Source organism: Mastigoproctus giganteus, chromosome 11 (genome assembly GCF_048544385.1).
Source record: "Mastigoproctus giganteus isolate SK-2022 chromosome 11, ASM4854438v1, whole genome shotgun sequence".
Classification (NCBI taxonomy): domain Eukaryota; kingdom Metazoa; phylum Arthropoda; class Arachnida; order Uropygi; family Thelyphonidae; genus Mastigoproctus; species Mastigoproctus giganteus.
In genome coordinates this window covers 50631061-50655079 of record NC_143585.1, presented here as the reverse complement: position 1 = coordinate 50655079, position 24019 = coordinate 50631061, and the positions used below count along the sequence as shown (strand labels likewise).

Genomic DNA, 24019 nt, shown 5'->3' with positions numbered 1-24019 from the left:
AAATGCACTGTTTGCTTGATGTTTGCAGAGCAATCGGGTACGGGACATGATACTGCCAAGGGGGATGTCTTTGTGTGTGTGCGCGATGCAAGGAGTGTATCGATATCAGGCAACAACTCGGCGTTCTTGTGGGCCTATATGAGAGCTTGAAGGACAGGGTGGATGCCCTCGAAGAAACTAAATTGAGGGGCCCATCAAGCTCTCAGCTGCCCACATCAACGCCAGAGCTTGCACTTGGGCATCGCGTGACACAGAGACAACCCCCAAGGCAGAATGCGCTGGTCCCGAAGGAACTAGTAGTTGTTGGTGACTATTCAGGGAAACGGGGAACATGCTTTGTAAAAAAGATAGGTGGAACAGGACCAGGGTATGTCTGCCAGGGGCAAAGGTTGATGACGTTGTAGAGTGAATATCATCTTTTAAGGGCACAAAAGGTGATATAGTTGTACACGTTGGCACTAATAATATTAAGAGTAGGAGACCGACAGAATTACTTAACAAGTACAGGTCACTGTTGAACAAAAGCCGAGAATTAGGGTTGAATTTGAAAGTGTCTGCAATTCTGCCCAGACACGATAGGAGGGAGTATATGATGAGAGCCTTGTCGATCAATTCGGCCCTGGAAAGATTGTGCAAGGCTCAAGGGGTAGAATTTTTTTCAGCCTGGACTGTACTTGTTAACAGGAGAGATTGCTTCTACAGGGATGGGATACACTTAAATAGAAAGGGTGCAAGAATATTTGCTGATGCTATCGAGGCAGTGTTAGGAGGGTCGGAAAACTGCTAGCTTGGGGGGAGACAAAGACCAATAGATTGACAGTAGCCACTGGCAGAGGTGAAAGAGATTCTTGCACTGCTTCTATTAGAATGAGCAGAAGCCTGAAAAACAAGATGCATGGTATTTCAGAGACTGCTGGGAGCCATTGCGGTACAAGTAAACACATGGGTTGTGTTAGGGTAGCTAAGAATAGAAACAGGTGCAGGTATACTTGCGTGTACACCAATGCTAGGAGTTTAGTAAATAAATTTGATGAATTTGAGGTATTGCTCAAAACATCAAAGGCAGATATTGTTGGGATTTCAGAGACGTGGTGTCACACAGATATAAGGGATGCAGAACTGCAATTTGCGGAGTACAACGTCTACAGAAAGGATAGACAGGATAGGAAGGGGGGAGGGGTTATGCTATTAGTTAAGAAACACATAAAAACCAAGGAAGTGAAGCCAGTCGACATCGCTGGACAGTGCAGTGTTGAGTCAGTTTGGTGTGACATAAGCATTGGGAGATCAAAATTGAGAGTAGGAGTGTGCTATAGGCCTAATGACTCTGATGAGTATAATAAGGAACTGTACAGGGAAATAGAGTGGGCCAGTAAATCAGAGAGTCTTATAATGGGAGATTTTAATTTCCCAGATACTGACTGGAATTTGGGGGCTGGTTACTCACACACTAGCAGGGCTTTTGTGGATTTATTGGATGACTGTTTTCTACATCAGCATGTTCGGGAGGCAACTAGAGGGAGGAATACTCTTGATTTGATTATCAGCAGTGATTCTTCATGCATTAGGAATCTGCAGATAAATGAACCACTAGGTGGCAGTGATCACAGTGTGCTGAAGTGGGATTTACTCAAAGAGGTAACTACCATTAGGGGTAAAGGGAAGGGTTATTGCTTCCGTAAAGGCGACTACGATGGACTGAGACAGTATTTAAATTCTATACAGTGGGACCAACTGATGATGTTACCAACAGCAAATTCAAAATGGGAAGCATTCAAAGAACTTATCTTTTAAGCTACTAGGCTTTACATACCAACTAAGAAATATTGTTCAAGGTTTAGGCCAAAATGGATGTCAGATGAACTAATGAGGCATATGGCAGAGAAGAAAAATGCATGGGATACTTACAAATTAACACATGACACAGAAGCCTATGATAGATACAAGTTGATATGCAACCAAGTTACAAAGGAGGTTAGGCAGGCGAAGGCAGATTACGAGAAATCTTTGGCAAGGGATGCAAAGAAAAACAGCAAAGAGTTCTTTACTTATGTAAACTCTAGAAGGAAGGGGATGAATCAGATTGGTCCACTTGATATTGATGGGTCAACTGTTGATGATCCTGCTCAGGTAGCTAACAAACTAAATGAGTATTTTGCATCGACATTCACACATGAGGAGTTATTCAGCAAGGGGAATGCCAGAGGTGTATTCAACTCTAGCAGTAAGCTACAGAATCTTGAAATAACTGGGAGCAAAGTGGAGGAGAAACTGTTGAAGATAAACACAAGAAAGGCACCCGGGGTGGATGGGATCTATCCAGTTATATTAAAGGAGGCAGCAAAGGAAGTAAGCAAACCCTTAGCCATAATTATGAGAGCTTCCTTGGACTCAGGGGAGGTACCCATAGACTGGAAATGTGCAAATGTGACCCCAATTCACAAAGGAGGATCAAAGGCTGACACAAGTAATTATAGACCTGTGAGTTTAACTTCTGTTCCAGGAATATTAATGGAGGCATTGGTTAAAGAAGCACTGCAGGATCATTTAGACAAGACTTCAGTTATAGCTCAGACACAGCATGGTTTTGTTAAGGGGAAGTCTTGCCTGACCAACTTGATTGGATACTATGATGCAGTCACAAAAGAACTGGATGCAGGGAATAACTTTGATATTATATACTTGGATCTTAGAAAGGCTTTTGATACTGTTGCACATGGAAGACTGCTACACAAATTGGAGCAGTGTGACATTGGAGGCAAATTGCTGCTATGGATAAAGGGGTGGTTGAGGGGGAGAAGACAGAGTGGTAATCAATGGACACTGCTCATCGTGGACTAATGTTATTAGTGGAGTCCCTCAGGGCTCAGTGTTGGGTCCATTATTGTTTTCTGTATTTATAAATGATATTGATGATGGTATATCAAGCTTAATGTCCAAGTTTGCAGATGATACAAAGGTTGGCAGGGTTGTCAAGGACACTACTGACACTATGCTGCTGCAACAGGATCTGGAAAGGTTGAGCAGATGGGCTGAGAGGTGGCAAATGAAGTTTAACATTGACAAATGTAAAGTACTACACATGGGGAACAGCAACCCCAGAGCAACGTATCAACTCTGTGGTACTACACTGACAGTGGTAGAGAATGAAAGGGACTTGGGAGTGGTTGTGCAGACAGATATGAAGTTCTCTGAGCAGTGCAGACGGGTGCAAGAGTAGCTCATGGAGTATTGTCAATGATATACAGGAATTTTTCCAGCAGGGATAAGGAGGTGATTATTCCATTGTATAAGGCAATGGTCAGGCCACACCTAGAGTACTGTATACAGGTCTGGAGGCCTCATTTCAAGAAGGATGTAGAGCTGCTGGAACAAGTACAGAGAAGGGCAACAAGATTAGTAAATGGAACAAAGGGGTGCTCTTACGAAGAAAGGCTTAAGTTTTGCAAATTACAGTGTCTGGAGACTAGGCACCAGCGAGGTGATCTGATAGAGGTGTATAAAGCCTTGAATGGTTTAAGCATGCTCAATGCTGATGGGATTCTTCCTCTAGCTCAGAAAAATCACCAGAGGGGCATAAATTCAAATTGAGGAAAGACAGATGTAGGATAGACGTGCGGAAATTTGCCTTTAGCCAGCGGGTGGTTGGTTGGTGGAACAGACTCCCATCCCTTGTGGTGGAGGTTGATAGCCTAAATAAGTTTAAGGCTCAGCTGGACAGGTATTTTGAACGAACAGACGGGTGAAGTGGAAGTGGTTTTTTTTTTTTTTTTTTTTGGCTGATGCTGCATAAGCTTGCTTTCTTGCATCAAATGCCTCTACTAATGCTAATGCTCACATGTGCCTACTCTCCAGGTGCTGCAATTTGCAGAACTAAAGCCTTTCTTGGTAAGAGCACCCCTTTGTTCCCCTCAGCAATCTTGTTGCATTTCTTTGTACTCCTTCTAGCAACTCTACATTATTCCTAGAATGAGGCCTCCAGACCTGTACACAGTACTCAAGGTGTGGCCTGACCATTGCATTGTACAATGGGATAATCACCTCCCTATCCCTACTAACAAAATTCCTATATATCCTTGATAAGACTCCATGACCTGCCCTGGTAGCCCATCTGCACTGCTCGGCAAACTTCATATCTGACTGCACAATTACCCCAGGTCTTTTTCACTTTCCACTTCCCTCAGTGTATTACCACACAGTGGGTATGTTTCTCTTGGATTATTGCTACCCATATGTAGTACTTTACTGTTTGTTTGTTATTTGGTTTTTAGGAGCATCAGCAACTAAGGCCATATTGCTCCAGGGATATGCGGTGGTCATTCCCCGACTTTCCGCATCCTACGTATTTGGTGATCACGGGCTCGAACTCCGGTCTAATCAAGAAGCGTGTGCTACGCACTGCTGCTCCTGCCCACCTGGCTATGGAGGCACTGTAGTACTTTGCATTTGTCAATGTGAAACTTCAGTTGCCACTTCTCAGCCCATTTGCCCAAACTTATCTAGATCCGGTTGGAGTAGCATACTGTCATTAACAACCCCTGCCAACCTATGTATCATCTGCAAACTTGGACATTGAGCCCAATATACCTTCATCAATATCATTGATAAATACACAAAACAACAATGGACCCAGCACAGAACCCTGGGGGGGGGGTCTCCACTAATAGCATTAGTCCACAGAGCAGTGTCCATTTATTACCACTCTATGCTGTCTCCCACTCAACCATCCCTTTATCCATTGCAGCAACTTGCCCTTAATGCATTCCACTCCAATTTGTACAGCTGTCTTCCATGTGCAAGAGTATCAAAAGTTTTCCTGAAATCCAAGTATATGATATCAAAAATAATTTTTGCATCCAGTTCCTTTGTGACCACATCGTATTATCCAATCAAACTGGCCATACAAAACTTTCATTTAAAAAACCCATGCTGTGTCTGAACTATAACTGAAGTCTTGTCTAGATGATCCTGCATCACTTCCTTAACCAGTGACTCAATTATTTTCCCTGGAACAGAAATTAAACTAACATGTCCAAATTATTTGTGTCACCCTTTGTGAACTGGGGATACATTTGCACAGCTCCAGTCCTTGGGGACTTCCCCTGAGTCCAAGGATGCTCTCATAATTATGGCTAAGGGTTTTCTTACTTCTTTTGCTGCCTCCTTTAATATAACTGGATACAACCCATCCACCCCAGGTGCCTTTCTTATGTTTAATTTCAACAATTTCTGATCCAATTTGCTCTCCGTTATTACAAAAAAATCATTTAGCTCCCTGTTAGAGTTTAGTAAACTTCTATCCTCCCTTTCCTTACAGAATTCCTCAAGTGTGAATGTAGATGCAAAATATTCATTCAGTTTGTCAGCTATCTGAGCAGGAGCATCAACAGTCAAACCACCAACATCAAGTAGATCAACCTGATTCACTTCCTTCCTTCTAGAGGGTACGTAAGTAAAGAAGTCTAGTTTTTCTGGTAATTAGTCTTCGCTTGCCTAACTTCCTTTGTGACTTGATTATGGACTAGCTTACATCTGCCGTAGGCTCCTGTGTCACCTCATAATTTATATGCACCCCATGCATTTTTCTTCTCTGCCACGAGCCTCATTAGTTCATCTGAAACCATTTCCATTTAGGTCTAAATCTTGAACAGTATATCTTACTGTTCAAGATTAATTCCTTGAAGGCTTCCCATTTAGAATTCACTGTTTCTAACATCATCAGTTGATCCCACCATACAGAATTAAAAAAACTGTCTGAGACCTGTAGTCACCTTTAAGAAAACAAACTCTTCCCTTTACCCTTGATGGTAGTTACATATATTCCACATCAGTACACTGTGATCACTGTCACCTTGTGGTTCCTTTATCTGCAAATTCTTAATGCATGAAACTGTGACAATCAGATCAAGAGTATCACTCCCTCTGGCTGCCCCTCAAACACGTTGTTGTAGAAAACAATCCTCTAATAAATCCACAGAAGTCTTGCTAGCATGCAAGTGACCAACCCACAAGTTCCAGTCAATATCTGGAAATTTAAAATCCCCCATTACAAGACATTCTGATTTACTGGCCCACTATTTCTCTGCACAAATCAGTGTCATTAGGCCTATAACACACTCCTAATGTATTTTTACCTTTCCCATTGTTTATGTCACACCAAACTGACTCAACATTGCACTGTCCATGCATGACAACTGGATGCAGTTCCTTAGTTTTTGTGTGTTTCTTAACTAACAGCATAACCCCTCTTCCCTTTCTACCCCATCTATCCTTTCTGAATATGCTGTACTCCCCCAAATTCCAATTCTGCACTGCTTATACCTGTGTGACACCATGTCACACAGATATAAGCAGTGCCGAATATGTGTGAGTGGTACCATGTCTTGATCAGCACTTCAAAATTCGTCAAATTTATTTACTATACTTCTAGCACTGGTGTACATGCAAGTATACATGCACCTGTTCTTACTCTTAGTTACCCTAACACAGTCCATGTATTTACTTGTTCCATGATGCTCTCAACAGCTCTTGAAATTCTCAGCAACTTGCTCTCTAGGCTGCTACTCATTACAATAGAAACAGTGCATTCTTGCTCTTTTACCTCTTCCTGCGGCTACTGTTAAATCTCTTAGTCTGTGAAATCCACCCCCCCCCCAAACCAGCAATTTTACAACCTACCTAACACTGCCTCAATAGCATCAGCAAATATTCTTGCACCCTTTGTATTTAAGTGTATCCCATCCCTGTAAAAGCAGTCTCTCCTGTTAGCAAGCACAGACCACACTGAAAAAAAATTCTACCCAATGAGCCTTGCACAATCTCTGCAGGGTCAAACTGAGTGACAAAGCTCTTATTATATAAGAGCTTTGTCACTCAGTTTGTGCAAAATTGCAGACACTTTCAAATTTAACCTTAACGTCTGAATTCTTTTTTTCAACATTGACCTGTACTTGTTAAGTAAATCTGCACATCTCTTACTCTTAAGGTAATTAGTGCCAACGTGTACTACAATATCACGTTTTATGCCCTTAAAAGATATCTGCTCTACAACGTCATGAACTTTTGCCCACGGCAGACATACCCTGGTACTGTTCCACCTATCCTTTTTGTATAATATATTCCCAGTCTTCCTGACAATAAGTAGCTCCAGTGAGACAAGTGCATTCTGCTTTGCAGATTGCCGCTACATTGCCTATGCACAGGGATGAGCTCTGGCATTAAGTTGGGCAACTCAGAGCTTGATGGGCCCCTCAATTTTTTTGAGGGCATCTACCCTACACCTGAACCTCTCAGAACCCATCAGAATGCTATGTTGGCACCTAATCTCTTCACAGTCTCTGCGCCCAGCATACACAAAAACATTCTCCTTGGCTAGATCATGTCCTGTTCTAGAAAGGACTGCAAACATTTCACATTTCGTGCATTTTTTAGACTATAATGCATTAGAGAATCACCCCTTTGGTTCTAGCTGAGCCACAGCACTCTCACTATTCTGTGGTCATTGCTTTACTGCTCTAGTCTGGGTCATTATTCCATTTAAGTACAATTCAATTAACAATGAAATTTAATAAGATTAATAAATTTTATTGATTAACTGATAATATTATACTAAGCTAACAGATTTCTAATATAGTGCTAAGTATTGCACCATCTAGTTTTATGATAAATCTTACGCTATCAAACGTTTGGGATATATGTTAAGCTATTCCATATCGTATAACAACGGCAGCAAGTTCCGGTCAACCCTTCCCCATCTCTTCCATCATGCAGTATGACTAATGACTTTTGAGGTTATGATGAATATCATGGCAAGATCCAATCTCCATAACATTTCGAGGGTACAGCTCTAAAACGGTGTTCGCAGGCCGGCCACTAGTTAGTACACCGGACCAAACCTATTGGTAACTCTTTAGGAGGCTTCTATATTTTTTTTTTTTTTTTTTAATGTGAACCCAAAACACGAGAGGTATTAGAACCTATAGTACTTAGTACCGTGCTTGGGTTAGGGTTGAAGGAGAAGTATGGGGGGGAGGGGGATGCCGGAAACTTTGCTCTAGAGACTAAACATGGGTTTCGCCACTTCAAGCCTTCAATAAGCAAAGTGGTGGTATTTCACCGGTTGATTAAAGCCATCTACCACCTTGAATCAGCTAGTGTATAATTTTGCTACCTCTACTATGCCAGATAGTGTCTGGAGGGAGTCTGAGTAGTGTGTATGGGGAGACATTGTCAAGGATCTGGGTATATTCTTACCATGTGTAATCATATCCAAAAATTTCACTACTTCATACAGCATGTCCTCCCCCCCACTTTTTGTTACTATTGAATACACCATGAACAATCAAGCTAATAGAGTAAGCTTATCTGTGAAAAGACCTAAACTTTTCAAACACTTCCTAGATCATTTCACAAATATACGTGGTCTCAATTCTAATCTCAATGATGTCCATTTCCACTTGCAATCTGCCAAACCCCATGTACTTTTTCTGACAGAATCTCAGTTATAGGTTGATTCAACTACTGCTCATCTCAGATGCCCAAATTATTCGCTGTACGATTCCTTTCACCTCAAATGTGGTACTTGTGCATATGTCCGTTCCGATATTCCCTGTCAGAGACTTGATAATTTGGAATCTCCTCTTTTCGATCTTCTCTGGCTTAAAATCTCTCTACCTCACTGTGTCAAATTTATCTGTTGTCTCTACCAATCTCCCAACTCCACTAATCACTTGGAACTCTGATTTCTTCACTTTGCAACTTAACTTTTTTCCAGTCCAACTTTCCTAACAGTGAGGTAAATTTTCCTTGGTTTTAATGTTCACAACTCCAGCTGTCTTCCATTTTCTAGTCACACAGACCCAGCTAGTCGGGATGCTACTGCTTTTGCAATTACTAATGACCTCACATGGATTGTTCGTTTACCTACAAGAATATCAGACAATCCTAACCATACAGCCAACATGCTTGATCTTTTTCTCACAAACAACCCTTCTAAATACACTGTCGAAGTGAGAGGTCCTTCAGGCACCTCAGATCACAACTTGGTGATTGTCTCTTCTCCAAGAGAGCCTTTATCTATTGACTATTCCCAACCTCATATTGTTTAGCATTACATGAATGCAAAATGGGATGACCTGCAAGATTTTTTTTTCTTCTTTTCCTCGGTCGGACTACCGTTTCAAAACTTCTGATGTCAATGTTTGCTCAGATCATGTCAGTGAAATTATTTTTGTAGGAATGGAATATTTTATTCCACACTCCACTTTAAAACCTCATCCTTTATCTAAACCTTGGTTTTCTAATAAATGTGCTAAGGCTGTTCAAGAGAAAAACATTGCATATCATAACTGGCTTGTTTCTAATTCTTCAGTTATCATTTTCTGCCTACACCAAACCTCGCAACAATTGTAAAGCAGCTTTAATCAGTCCAAACTAGATTTTGAACAGGCTAAGAGTAGAAAACTTGCTTTTTGCCCTAATGGTAGCCGAGCATTCTGGTCTCTTGCCAAAGATATTGGCCGCAACTTTTGCCAATCTCTGCTCCCACCTCTGTCAAAATCAGATGGTTCTGTTGTCACTTCAGGTAAGGATAAAGCTGACCTGCTAGCATCCCATTTTTCTTCGAGCTCATGTATTAATGATCTTGGTAAAACACCTCCCACCATTCCCAACACGCTCCATTCAATGCCTCCTGTGGTCTTCTGTCAAAAGGATGTCAGAAGGATTTTGAAGAATCGTGATGCTAAGAAAGCTCCAAGTCCTGATAGTATTTCTGCACTTGTTCTCAAAACCTGTGCTCCTGAACTCACTCCTGTTCTTTGCCTCCTTTTTTCCTTTTCTTATTCCAAAGGTGTTTTTCCTTCTACTTGTAAATTTGCTCATATCCAGCCAGTTCCTAAAAAGAGTGACAAATCCCTTCCATCCAATTATGGTCCCATTGCAATTACTTATACTCTTTCCAAAGTAATGGAGATGTCAATTAACCACCAACTTTTAAACTACCTAGAAACCTTCCGTCTGATCAATGATTGCCAGTATGGATTCCGTCAATTTTGATCCACTGGTGATGTTCTGGCTTATGTTACCCATCTATGGACAAATTCAACGGAAAAGTTTGGTGAAACAGAAGCAGTTGCTCTTGACACCGCAAAGGCTTTCGATCGTGTTTGGCATAAAGGTTTCCTAAATAAGCTTCCATCTTATGGTTTGCCAACTGTTTTTTGTAATTGGTTATCCAGTTTTCTCTCTGATCACTCACTGAGGGTGATGGTAAATGGCTCTCTGTCTAACTTCTCCACTAATGCTGGTGTCCCCCAAGGTTCAGTTCTTTCCCTCCTGTTTTCCTATTGTTTATTGATGACCTTCTTCCACTGACTGGAAATCCTATCAATAGTTTCGCCAATGATAGCACATTGCATTCAAATTTCCATTTTGAAAAATTGCCCTGCTAAATCAGCTTCGATTTTTCAAATATCCACTACCAATTCCTTAAATTCCGATCTCCAGGTAATTCTCCAGTGGGGCAAAGACAACTTAGTTGATTTCAATCTATCTAAAATTCAGTCTTGTCTTATATCTCACAAAAAGGATTCTTCTGCTCCTATGCTTATCTTTGATGACACTCCAATTTCTAGACTAAATGATGTGTCTCTTTTGGGGATTACCCTGATTTCTAATCTCTCTTGGCACAAGCACATTACAAATATCGCTTCCTCTGCATCTAAAAAAATCTTGGTTTTCTCTTTCGCTCTTGACATTACTTTTCTTTCAAACAGCTGTTCACTCTACAAATCACAAATCCACCCTACCATGGAATATCATTCGCACATCTGGAGCGGTGCGCCCAAAACCTCCTTCAGACTTCTAGATTCCATTCAGAAGAGGGCAGTTAGGTTAATTAATGACTCCTCTCTAACTCAGTCTCTCTAATTGCTGTCTCATAGATGTACTGTTTCTGCTGCATGGCTTTTCTACAGATACTTGCACGGGCACTATTCTTCTGAATTGGCTTCCATAATTCCCACTCTCTCTTTCAAAACAGTCCAAACATGTGCCGCTACAAGCCAACATCCATTTACTGTCTAACTTAAAACTCACAGAACCAATTTTTCATCTTCCTCGTTTATTTATTTAACTGCTGTTTCCTGGAACAACCTTCCTTCATACGTATTTCCTGAAAATTTCCGTCTACAGAAGTTCAAGTCCAACGTCAACAAATATCTTCTTTTGTCTTCTCCACCTCAAGCATGGTACTAAGTACTATAGGTTCTAACACCACTCATGTTTGGGGTTTTAATAAAATAAAAATTAACATATTATAGATACTGTGCATATGTAATTTACTTAACAAGTGAATTAATAAATATAAGAATAGCAAGGCTCAATATCTCTTATATTATTAATCAATTATCAAGTAAAAGAGAGGAATCACCTCAATAATTACTTGCAGAATGCTTCGATGCTTACACTCTATTAGCCAAATGAATTTTAAAAAAATAACTTAAATGTATTCTTATACCCCAAGAAAAATCAATGATCCAACATATCCAGTATCAAAGGTTTAAGAGCTCCAAACCAAACTCCAAAATATATTAAACCACCAACCAATACTTTGAAGTGAAAGAAGACATTAGCATTAATAATAAAAAAAAAAATGAATATGAACATGACATAATGACCCTGAAGATGACAAGGCTTTTAGAAAAGCCTTGTCATCTTCAGTATAGCATCAATATAGCACTAAATGTATGACACAATTTCAAATTGACATTAGTTGCTTCCTTGGCACATGCATATGAAAGACAAAGTCTCAAATGGGATAGGGGCGATGCACGTTAATTGAATTTTGATGGAATTTAATTTCAAGGGTTTCCGCTATTAATAATTTTGTATTATTATGCTGGATGTTAAGAACCTTTGTCTTATTAAACAAAAAGGCATGTCCTTCATTAACTATGTGGAAAGCTCATTCTGATGCAGAAGAATGGGTGGCAAGAATAGATGCTGTATGTTGCTTAACCTTCGTGTTTAACGTGCATCTAACGATGCACGATAAACCAAACCATTAGTTTGAGATGCAGAGGCAGATTGAACAGAGTGATTGTTTAGAACTGCATGCAGTTTTCTTGTGGGTTTCGATACTATTTTAAATTCTGTATGTGAAAAGTTTATTCAACTGGATATGTCACTGTTTTATATATGGAAAATAAAATTTTTATTTTTATCATATTACTATTGCTTGCAAGTGTGAGTTTATGTAACCGGTTTTCCGCTTGTACTTTTTATATGATTTATTACAGATAAGGGATAGCCATGGCTTCGGAATCTATTTGTTAATATTTGTATCTCAGTGTTCAAAGCTGATTCAGACATAGAATATTAATATGCATTAAGGAACTGATTTACAAATCAATCTTACTACACCGCACAATCAATGCAAAACATACAATCTTCATTTCCTTGTTTAAATACTGTAGCATATATTCTGAATTAGATTATACTATACTGCTTTAATACAATTACGTTAAATGGTTAAACTTTTCTTTGTTCTTTTGTTAACTATCGACATAATGACCATTCTTAACCATTAATAACTATGTTATTATTACGTGCACAAATATTTGAGAGACAACACGCACGCGGCTTAAAAGATAAGCCGTGCATGTGTGCAGCTGAAATATTTGTGCATGTAATAATAACATAATTAATAATATACAGTCAAAGCATTATAATGCCCCTCCAGGAAATGAGAAAAACAGTTAAGAATGGTCATTATATCAATAGATGCTCATACACTGTCAAAGGATCAATTTCTTGAAATGATAACTAGCATTCTCTAATAAGCCAAATATTTATGTAATAAATTGTTATTTTGGTTTTTTTAGGAGCATTAGTAACTAAGGCCATATTGCTCCGGGATATGCGATGGTCAATCCTTGACCTTTCCGCATCCTCCGTATTTGGTGGTGACGGGCTCGAACCCCGGTCTAATCAAGAAGCGTGTGCTACGCACTGCTGCTCCTTCCCACCTGGCTACGGAGGCGCAATGTAATAAATAAATAAATATCTGGCAAGAGGGAGAATGCTAGTTTTTAATATGACATCATGTCCTGTTAGATCTTCCGCCCTAGCTATAGAAGGCTATTTCCTCTAACAGTTCCTTGCCACTATCAATCGGCCTACTTTTTGTTTGCATCTAGACCGATTACCATTAATATTTGGCTCAAATATCTGAGCCAAATCAACCTTCTCCCATCCTTTCTACATGCCAATAACATTTTACACTTGTTTCACTTAGTTTTGACTGGATATTTGTTTTTTCCCAATTTCTCATTTGTAATATGTTCTTGCCATTCCTTCCATATTCATCAATTCTTTCCTTAATTTCTTACCCAAATCTCAAATACATAAATTAAACAGGATTAAAAACTGTGCTACAAAGAGCTAATTTTATCCCTTGATCGCTTTCTCTTTTGTTTATTCATCATCATCAGCCATTTTCAATCTACTGCAGGATGAAGGCCTCTCCAGCAACTTTCCAGTTCCTTCTGTTTTGAGCACTGGCCATCCATTTAATAACCACAAACTCATGAATTTCATCTATCCATCTCCGCCGATGACTTCCAGGTTTTCTTCTAGCTCCTCTTGGGTATCATTGTTATTTTCTAAGACTCTGTCATCATGTCTTCGAGCTACGTGTCTGCCCAAGACCATTTTAGTTCTTTAGTTTTGATAAGAATGTCCTTTACTTGAGTTTGCTGCCTAATCCATGTGTTTCTCTTCTTATCTAACAGTCTGATTCCTAATATAATTCGTTCCATTCTTCACTGTGTAGTTCTCAGCTTCTCTTCCATTCTTTTGGTGAGTGCCCAAGTTTCACTTCCATAAGTCATGGTGGGGAGTATACATTGGTTCATTATTTTATGTTTCAGACAAACTGGGATATTGCTCTTCAGTATGCGACTATATTTCATGAATGCTATCCATCCAAAATTTATTCTTCTCTTGACTTCCAGCCATTTATCTTTATTACAGCTAATAACTTGTCCCAGATAAGTATATGACTCCACCTTTTCAATTACTGCTCCTTCAATCATTATTTCCCTTTCTGTGGCATACTTGTTCATCATTACTTTTATTTTAGTCATATTCATCTTTAGTCCAAAATTCTTACTATTACTTAACCGTGCATAACTGATTAAGATTTTCCTCTAATTCTTTGGGATCGTGGCTTATGACCACAATGTCATCTGCAAATCGTAAATGGTTTAGGTACTCTCCGTTCACATTGACTCCTTTCTGCGACCAGTCTAATCTTCTGAAAGCTTCCTCAAGGGTAGCAGTAAACAGCTTCGGAGATTGTATCTCCTTGTCGAACTCATTTCTCGATTTTAAATTTCCTACTGTCTTTGTCTAGTCTAATAAAGGAGGAGGTAGCATTCTCATATATTTTATTCAAAATCATAATATGTGGGGTATCTATGCCTTGTCTTTCCAGTGCCTGAAACATTGCCATATGCTGTATAGAGTCAAATACCTTTTCATAATCCACAAATGCCAGGCATAATATAGATGTGGGATAACAAGCTAATTGGTCAATAATTTCCAATTTCTGATTTATCTCCTTTCTTATGCAGCAAAACTATGATTGCATTATTCCACTGCTTAGGCATCACACCTTTTCTAATGCACTTTGTGAAGAGCCCTGCCAGTTTTTGTGTTATGTCTCTTCTTCCCAATTTTAACAACTCTACAGTAACTTCACCTTCCCCCGGGGCTTTCTGATTCTTCATTTTCTTCCATGCATGTTCTACCTCATCAGGAAGAATATCAGGTATGTCGTATGTGTTGCTAATTTGCAATCCATCTTCCCCACTGCTGGCATCATTCCCTCGCTCCTTGTATAATTCTCTATAGTAGTCTTCTGCTATTTGAATTATGCCTTCTCTGCTGTTTATAAGTACACCATCGTTATTCTTCAGTTCCAGTATCATTTGTCTTTCTGTATTACTGCTCATGGCTGCTGATTTAAATCCTTTGTTTTCCCTTAATGCTTGTTCTACTTTTCTTGTGTTAAATCTTCTTATGTCCTCTCTGAGTCTCTTTATAATGGCTTTGCATAACTCAGTAGACTCAATTTTTTCCTTGTCAGTGTTTATCTTGCTCTTCATTTTTCACCTTCGGTTCATCATAACAGGTTGTTTTTCTTTGTTATTTGGTTTTTAGGAGCATTAGCAACTAAGGCCATATTGCTCTGGAGATATGCGGTGGTCATTCCACTGACCTTTCCACATCCTCCGTATTTGGTGGTTATGGGCTCGAACCCCGGTCTAATCAAGAAGCGTGCGCACGCACTGCTGCTCCTGCCCACCTGGCTATGGAGGTGCCTCATAACGAGTGTTTCTTGACTAATTTTTTCTTCTTTGGATTTCTTTTTCCCTATAGGTTTCTCGGGCTTTATCACTTTCAGAAAGTTGTAATATTCCTTGTCAATATCTTGGTCCTGAGTAGTCTGCAGAAGCTCAAACTTGTTCTTAAGTTCCAGTACACACTGCTTTTTCTCCTCTTCTGTTATCTCAAAGACCTTTGTATTATTTACTCCAGTCAGTTTTTTCCTTTCCTTTATCTTACCATTCTGTGATCACTTCCAACATTTACCTTATTCAGGACAGTAACATCATTCACAATATATCTTCTGTTAGTGAGGATGAAGTCGATTTTATTAGTTGTTAATCCATTTGGACTCTTCCATGTCCACTTTCTGTTCACCCTTTTCTTGAAAAAAGTGTTCATTACTGACAGTCCTTGAGATTCTGCAAATTCCACAAGTCTTTCGCCTCTTTCATTTCTTTCACCAATTCCAAAATTTCCTATAGTGCCCCTTTCTGTGCTGTTTTGTCTTTTTCCAACCTTAGCCTTGAAGTCCCCATAATAATAGTGTAGTGGGTTTTCTGCTAATCTAGAAGACTCTCAATTTCTGTGTACATTTCTTCAACCTCTTCATCAATCATGGCTCGATGTTGGTGCATAAATCATTATAACTTTTAGCTTGTACTACCTGTTAGAATCTTGAATATTAGTCTTGACACCCTTGGTGATGTACTTTTGAATTCCAAAATGTTGTTTTTTAAATCTTTATGGACCAGAAACCCAACTCCACCTTCACTCCTTTCACTGTTTTAATTGGTGTACAGCAGATTTCCACTTGATAAACTTATAACTGATTCATTTCTTCTTCTTGTTTCAGCCAAACCAATGATATTCCAATTCACATTTTCTAATTCCTTTTCCGGCTCTAATATCCTGTCTTCACCGATGAGTGATCTTACATTGTAACAGGCCAAGTTCAGTTTCAGTGCATGGCAGCCTGATCGTACCCAGAGATTCTTAGCACCCTCTGCTTCCACTCTGATCCTCTTGCTGCCGTAAGAGGGGGAGTGAAAGCCGCTGGGGACTGAGGGCCATTTGTTTTGTCTCATGCTGTCATATGCTGGAGGGTTTGGTCTTTTCCTCTTCACGCTGATTAGGAGTATTGAAGAAAACCACTCTACACGTTCGTTGCCACCTAAGTGACGTAACAGGGATTACCATCAAGAAGGTGTGCATGAGTGGATTTTAGGGAGGCAGGCCAACCGGACTTCTCCTAAATCTTCTGTAACAGAAAGATATTGGATCCATCAGTGTTTTAGACTGAGTGTCTGATAACACACAGGATACCGGTTTCCCTCTAAGCCCCTCTAATCTGTTTACTAATTACACATAAATAAGAATTAATATAAAAAATTAATTTGCTAATAATTATTACAGGCATTGTATAGCTATTACTATAGAGCTGCAGTTAAATAATCATAAATTAATTTATTCTATAAAATACAGTATGCTTTAGTAATAAATGAATTTGTTTAGCTGCTTACATCTTTCTTTCAAATTCTATTTGTTTAGTAATGGTAACAGTATTCACCATATAGTGCAAGGAAACTACAGGCTTTTGCCACACTGGCAAAACAAAAAAAAAAAAAAAAAAAAACAGATAAAAAAAATACAAATTATATGCTTCCCTCCTCACACAGGTAACTATCCAGCTGACCTTGAATTTATTCAAACTGTCAGCCTCAACTACCTGCAAGGGCAACTTGTTTCAACAATTGACTCACTGGCTAAAATTAAAACTTCCTACAATGTAATCTAAACCTCAGCCCTCGAATTAACTTATGACCTCTAGTTCTGGAGTTTTTTATAATAGTGAGAAAGCTACCTTTATTCATTTTACTGATCCCTCTCAGAGCCTTATAAACCTCAATCAAGTCACCTCTGAGGTGACTGGTTTCCAAGCTCTGTAGCCCACATAATCAGTCTTTCCTCACACAGTCATTCTTCTGCCAATCTCACCATTTGAGTTGCCTGTCTATAGACCCTTTCAAGAAAGCTCAATGTTTTTTTTCAGATGATGTCTCCACACTTGAACACAGTATTCCAAATGTGGTCTTTCAAGTTGCCTTATGCAGTGGGATTATGACTTCCCTATCCCTACAGAATAACATTCAATAAATCACAGATAGGACATCATGGGATTTCCAGGTTGCCTGTTTGCACTGTTCAAAAAACTTCATATCTGCCCGCATTGTAACTCCCAGATCCCTTTCCTCCTTCACTGTTTTTAATTCAACTCCATCAAATTTATAATTTATTTGTGGGTTGCTATTCCCCAAGCATTTGGGGAATAGCCTTGCATTTAGCAGCATTAAAACCTAGTTACCATTTCTCTGACCATCTTTGAAACCTGTTCAAGTCATCCTAAAGGAGTGCTGCTCGGCACTGACTCTGCCAATCTTTATGTCATCTGTAAATTTTGGCATCACACAGTCTATCCCTTCGTCAATGTCATTTATGAAAATTAAAAACAACAGTGGTCCAAAACCTGCTCCTTGAGGTACCCCATTCCTCCTGACGTTACATCAATCTGAAGAATATCCATTATTCACACCCTCTGCCTTCTGCCCTGCAGCCACCCAGCAATCCATCTCAGAATCTTACCCAGCAATACCAACCTGTTCAAGCTTATACAGTAACCTCTCATGAGGGACTGAGTCAAGTGCTTCGCTAAAATCCAAATAAACTATGTTGAAACTGTTCCCTAAATTGAGCTCTTGAGTAACTGAATCAAAATAGCCTACTAAGTTAGTTAAGCATGATTTTTCCCTTAACAAAATCACGCTGGGTGTCCTTCAGAATACCATATCTATCTAAATGTCCCCAGATTATACTTTTAATCATTGCCTCTAAGATTTTTCCTACCGCTGAAGTCAGACTAACCAGTCCGTAGTTACCAAATTCATTTATTTAAAACTGCTTTTATGTATTGGCAATATATTGGCACTTCTTTAATTCAAAGGAATCTCTCCTGAGTCCATAGATGTCCTCATAATTAACCTCAATGGTTAAATACACACCCTCATGTTCTCCCTCAAAACTATAGGATATGTGTCATGAACTCTGGGAGCTTTACTTGCCTTTATGCTCAAAATATTTTCTAATAAGAAACACGTTTAGGTCAGACTGGTTGTCAGTTTATACAAGTGCTGTGTGACTGGCATACATAGCTGGATTTAGCAAGAGAAATGTGCTAAAACAGAAATTTCATTCCCCCACATGGGATACAAGTATTAAACAGAAAATAATATCCCAAATTACAGATACCTCCCCCGCTTCTCTGGCAGGTATGTATATGTATGAGAATAAATGACAGCGTGTTTTAATGTATATTTCAGGGGCTCTCATTCTGGTGAGTATGGGCTCGGCACACCCAGGGTCCTGAGCTGGATATCAATCATTCTTCTCTTTCTTGGTGATTCCCTTCTCTCTCTCTCTCTCTCTCTCTCTCTCTCAGGGTAACTCGGAAATTTTTTTTTTGGCTGGTGCAGCAAAAGCCTTAGGCTTCCTTGCACCATATAGCTAATAATAATAATAAACACAGTGCATGCATTAGCATACAATTTGTATACACTGAACTGCATGGCTATTATGGAAAAAAAAAAACAAAAAAAAAAAAAAAAAAATTAAAAACCTTTGTTATTATGTGCAAGAAAATGGTAAAGATTTCATATATCTTGTTGTAAATTTCTTAATAATTTATTTATCCCTATTTTATGTTACACTTTTTTGGGAGATAACAGCAAAAAAGGGAGGGAGAACACATAAGCCAATGGCTTTTTAGGGGATGTTCCCTTAAAAATGATGAATATACAAATATACAATTGAAAAATATACAGTTCCGAAATTGTACAGGTAATGTTGAACAGAAAAAAGGCATAAATAAATTGGAGTTTTTTGTACATCTCTTTACATTACTTCGTAAACCATCACTATTTATAATATCATTGTGAACATTTTTACAATTAAATGATGAGAGAAAAGAAAAATGATGAGATGAAATATGCACAGAAATTTACAAACTATTTGCCAACTGCTTCCTTTAACATTTGCACATTTCCATATTGATAATGATTTCCTCTGTGGTTTTAAAATCCAGGAGTTGAGTGGAAGGTAATTTGAATCATACATCCCTGGTGATGTGTTCAATTAGTAGTTTCTTGAATCGGTTTAGTGAAGTGACATTTTTGATTTTTGCAGGAAGTTTGTTCCAGGTTTTAGCACCTCTGTAATCTATATTTTTCTGACATATGGCTTTTCTGAAAAGTGGAACCTTCAGGTTGGTTTAATTTCTTAGATTGTATGATATTTCTTCTTCTACGGTTATGAAAAAGGATCTGAAGGGGGGGGGGGGAAACTCTGTCTTCAAAGTGTTGTAAACAAAACTGCCTCTGCTTTCTGTATCAGTTGATAGATGCTGAGGAGTCTCGCTTCCTTGCATCTCTAACTAATTGATGCATTCCAGAGAAGGCCCAAAATTAAATGAATGCATCAACTGAGAATGGAATTGATTCTCGCAAGATTTTCTTAGCTGGTGGTATACCATGAGATAATTCCATAGGTGAAGTGCGGCTGAATTAAAGAAAGGAATACTAGTCTGAGAAGGGAAGGAGACACCCAGGCAGAGGCCCTGGTGAGTATTCCCACTAGTGATGAAGTTTTCTTTCGCAGGGTTATCATTTGTTTTACCCAAGTTAGCTTATCATCTAGCCAGATTCTGAGAAACTTGGTTTCATACACCCTTTCAAGTTGTTTTTCTTTCTATGTTACGTCTAAATCAATATTTAGTGGTTTGTTTTCTGTTCCAAACACCATGTATTTTTATTGTATTGAAAAATACATACGCTACTAGGTGAGAAGATGGAAGAAGAGAGATGTAAAGAACAAATAGGATAGGTCTGAGAAGGCAGCCTTGAGGTACTCCCCTGGAGAAATAACAGATGTCGGAGTGACTGATTTGTTCTTACGACAAATGGCTGATCAGTAAGGTAGTCGTGAAGGAGAAGGTTAATTTTCCCTCTCAAGCCAAGATTGAGTTTGTTAAGTAGAATATTATGGTTTATGCAATCAAAAGCTTTAGATAAGTCAAGAAACAGTGCTATAGCATAGTGACCCTTTTCAAGATTATCAATAATAATATTATTGAAAATATTGATAATAATATTATTGACCTTAAGAATAATATTCAATTTTTCAATTCAGTAGTTTTTTTCATCTTCATGACTTACATTGGGAAATCACATGTTTTGTATTTTGGTTTCAACAGTGTGAACAAATTGGTTTAAATGTGCATCTGTAGTATGATTTAGGGAAACATGAAACCATGTTTCCATACCCAATTCTTGGGGAGATGAAAATGTAAAATTTAAAGGTGACATACTGTACAACAACAACAATACATTCTGTATTTTTATTAAAGCTGTTTAATCTCATTATAACAAAGGTCTGACTGTAATTGTTTATGGCATTATTTTCAGGGTAGACAAACTATTCACAAGTTGTGGTACCCATTGACTTCGAATTTCAAAGTCTAGATGGGTAACCATTTTTCAAGATTTTCATCAGTTTTAATGTTATTCTTTGTGTTTCATTCTTCAAAACATAATTTCATTCTTATTTATTTATATCTTAGTGCAATTCAATAGTGTTTTATTTTTATACTCATAAATATTATATAAAATCTTTATTGTTTGGGTAAACAGCAAGGACAAATATAAATTTTTATTTTTAATATACCAAAATGAGTGCTATTTCAATGGTAGATGGGGAGGACCTAATCTTTGTAAATAAAAATAAATAAATAAATAAATATTAATAAAAATAAAAAAATTAATGAAAAATTACCTCTTGCTGCTCTATCAACATGCATAAGCTCTTGATCAAAATTCAGCATATCTGGATACTTATTTTCTATTATATCAACCAGGAAATGCAATAATGTAGTTTTACTGTCCATAGCTTTAGTAGAACTCAACTATATACAAAAAAAAGACAATTTTCATTCATAAATAGTAGAATTATACTTCTTATGATTCTAAAGTTTAAGTTTGGATGGATTATAGAGATAAAAATGGAATTATGAAATGTATATTTAAACTCTGGTTACTATACTTTGGTTGCATCCTTAACCAAGTGGTCAGGTGTGGGAGTGCAGTAGCACATGCTCTTTGAGTAGACCAGGGTTCAAGCCACTGATTGCTAAATACGGTCGATCTGCCAACCTGTACTCGATCGGTGTGGCAGATTATGGTCCCTTTACCTCAACGTGAATTGTTGAAGAGGCTTCCATCCTGCAGTGGACTGAGTTTTTTTTTTACTATACTACTGTACTTTAAGTTACTTCTATAAACTAAGCAACATATTTTTTTATATACCCCAAATTTTTACACTAGGAGAACCTAGTGTCAAAATGGTTAGAGATAGCACTGTGAAAATTGGTGGGTATTAGTTCAAATCTCCACCACCAGGGGAGAAACTGGCACTGTAAACATGAGATGGTATACTCAACTTAGGATTAGATTTTAATATCAGAACTTAGAAATCCAAAGATATTGTTCTGTATGCGTTCCTTCACTTGAGATTACATTCTGAAAATGGAGGACTGCAAGCGACAGAGTTTCGTGTATCATCTCATTGGGGATTTTGGTTACATGCTGTTTAATGCTTGCTTTCAAATCGACACACATCTGCATGTCACCACATTAAACTATCTTTCAGGTATCCCCATAGCTAGAAATCACAGGGACTGATATCTGCTGATTGGGCTAACCAGAACTGTGGAGTTTATAGAAATTATTATTAGCCATATGGTGCAAGGAAGCCTGAGGTTTATGCTGCACCAGCCAAAAAAAAAAAATCCCATGTTACCCAAAGAGAGAGAGAGAGAGAGAGAGAGAGAGAGAGAGAAGAGAGAGAGAGAGAGTCAAAAGTAGAAGGGAATCACCAAGAAAGCAAGAAAGAGAAGAATGGTGATATTCAGCTCAGAACCCTGGGTTTTCCAAGCCCATACGCACCAGATGCGAGCCCCTGGGGTCATTTCCGAATGTCGAACGGAGCAGTTCCTTCAATTGTCGACCAAAGTGGGGAGGAGCACCATCTTGCACACTACAGTCTCCAAGCATTGCCTTTCTTGCAGAGCGGAAATAATGTGATATTTTAGAAGAGTGCAGTACTGTGCACTACTTACCATGCCCCTTATGGAGGGGGGGGCATGAGGTGTAGCCTCTTCAAAGAAAAATGGTGTGATTATAAACTCTGCTGTGAATTCACACCATATTGTAACGTATGGACTTTGTAGTGGTCTTTCATGCACAACAGATGGATGAGAAATTCCACATATTTGGCAGTTTTTTGCATTTACAGCCCCACGAAGAGTGAAATGTACCTCATCAGAGCACAAGATGATTCGAGCCCTTGTACCATCAAGTTCCATACAAGTCAGAAATCATAAAGCAAAATCTATTCGTTGTAGCTGATCACAAGACTTTAGTTCTTGCACTATGTGAATCTTGTATGGGAACCAGCTTAAAATTATTCAAAGCACTTTATGTACAAGGTTCAAGTCTCTTGACACACCTCTGGCACTATTGACTGGTGGCCTTTTGCATTCTAACCTTTGCAACTGCCACTTCATTCACTATCTCCGTTCCAATATGTGGTCGTTTGGGTCTCTGCGTTGAATTACATCTAATTCCCCGGTCGGTCACTTCAAATTTCTTTATTAGTTTTCGAAGCCCACTGACGTCAAAGGTCCTTTACGCAAACTTTTACATTTACGATATTCACATAGTGCTGTTTTAGTGTTACTATTATTCTGGTAGAACAGTTTCACTAAAAGAGCACATTCCTTTTTTGTAATAGCCATAATAGTTATTGATGGTGGTGTTGGCCTTTCTGCTGTTATCTAACAGGATGTCATTTGCATAAGCAGCATGCCTTGGAATAAACAACTTTTACATATGTGCAGCGCTGTTTCTCCCTGGTAGAAATTTGAACATTTTTTTTTTTTCCCCTACTACAAATCACTTCCTCATACCCTAAATGGCATACCCACCGATTTTCACAGTACTGACTAACCGTTTTGACACTAGGATCTGCTGAATAGGGGAACTTATTTTATTACGACCCATTATATGAAAATTCTTCCTCAAATTTACTCGAACTATTCACAACAGCCTTTAAGAGGCAATCTTGTCTGACCAATCTGATTGGATAATATGATGTAACGAAGGAACCACATGCAAAAAATAATTTTGGCATCATATACTTAGATTTCAGAAAAAAATTTTGATACTATTTCACATAAAACACTGCTATACAAACTGGAGCAGCATAGCATTAAGGATAAATTAGTGCTGTGGATAAAGGAATATTTGATCAGAAGACAAACTGTGAATGTAGCACTGGGCACAGTGTTGTTTTTTATATTTATTAATGATACTGATGAAGGGCATATAAAGCTTAATGTATAAGTTTACAAATGATATGAAGGTTGGAAGGATGGTTAATGAAAGTAATCAGCATACACTACTGCAGCAAAATCTAAAAAAAAATTAGGCAGATAGGCCAAGAAGTGCCAATTAAATTTAAT

General features: G+C 38.5%; 1 protein-coding gene across 1 annotated transcript in view; it reads right to left on the bottom strand.

Annotated features, from left to right (window-relative positions):
* The window catches only part of LOC150078004 (protein diaphanous-like), a 278573-nt gene that overhangs the window by 29449 nt on the left and 225105 nt on the right, over window positions 1–24019 (bottom strand). The window contains 1 exon segment of the mRNA XM_090384426.1: window positions 21274–21403. Coding sequence (XP_090240552.1) covers window positions 21274–21403 — 130 coding nt within the window.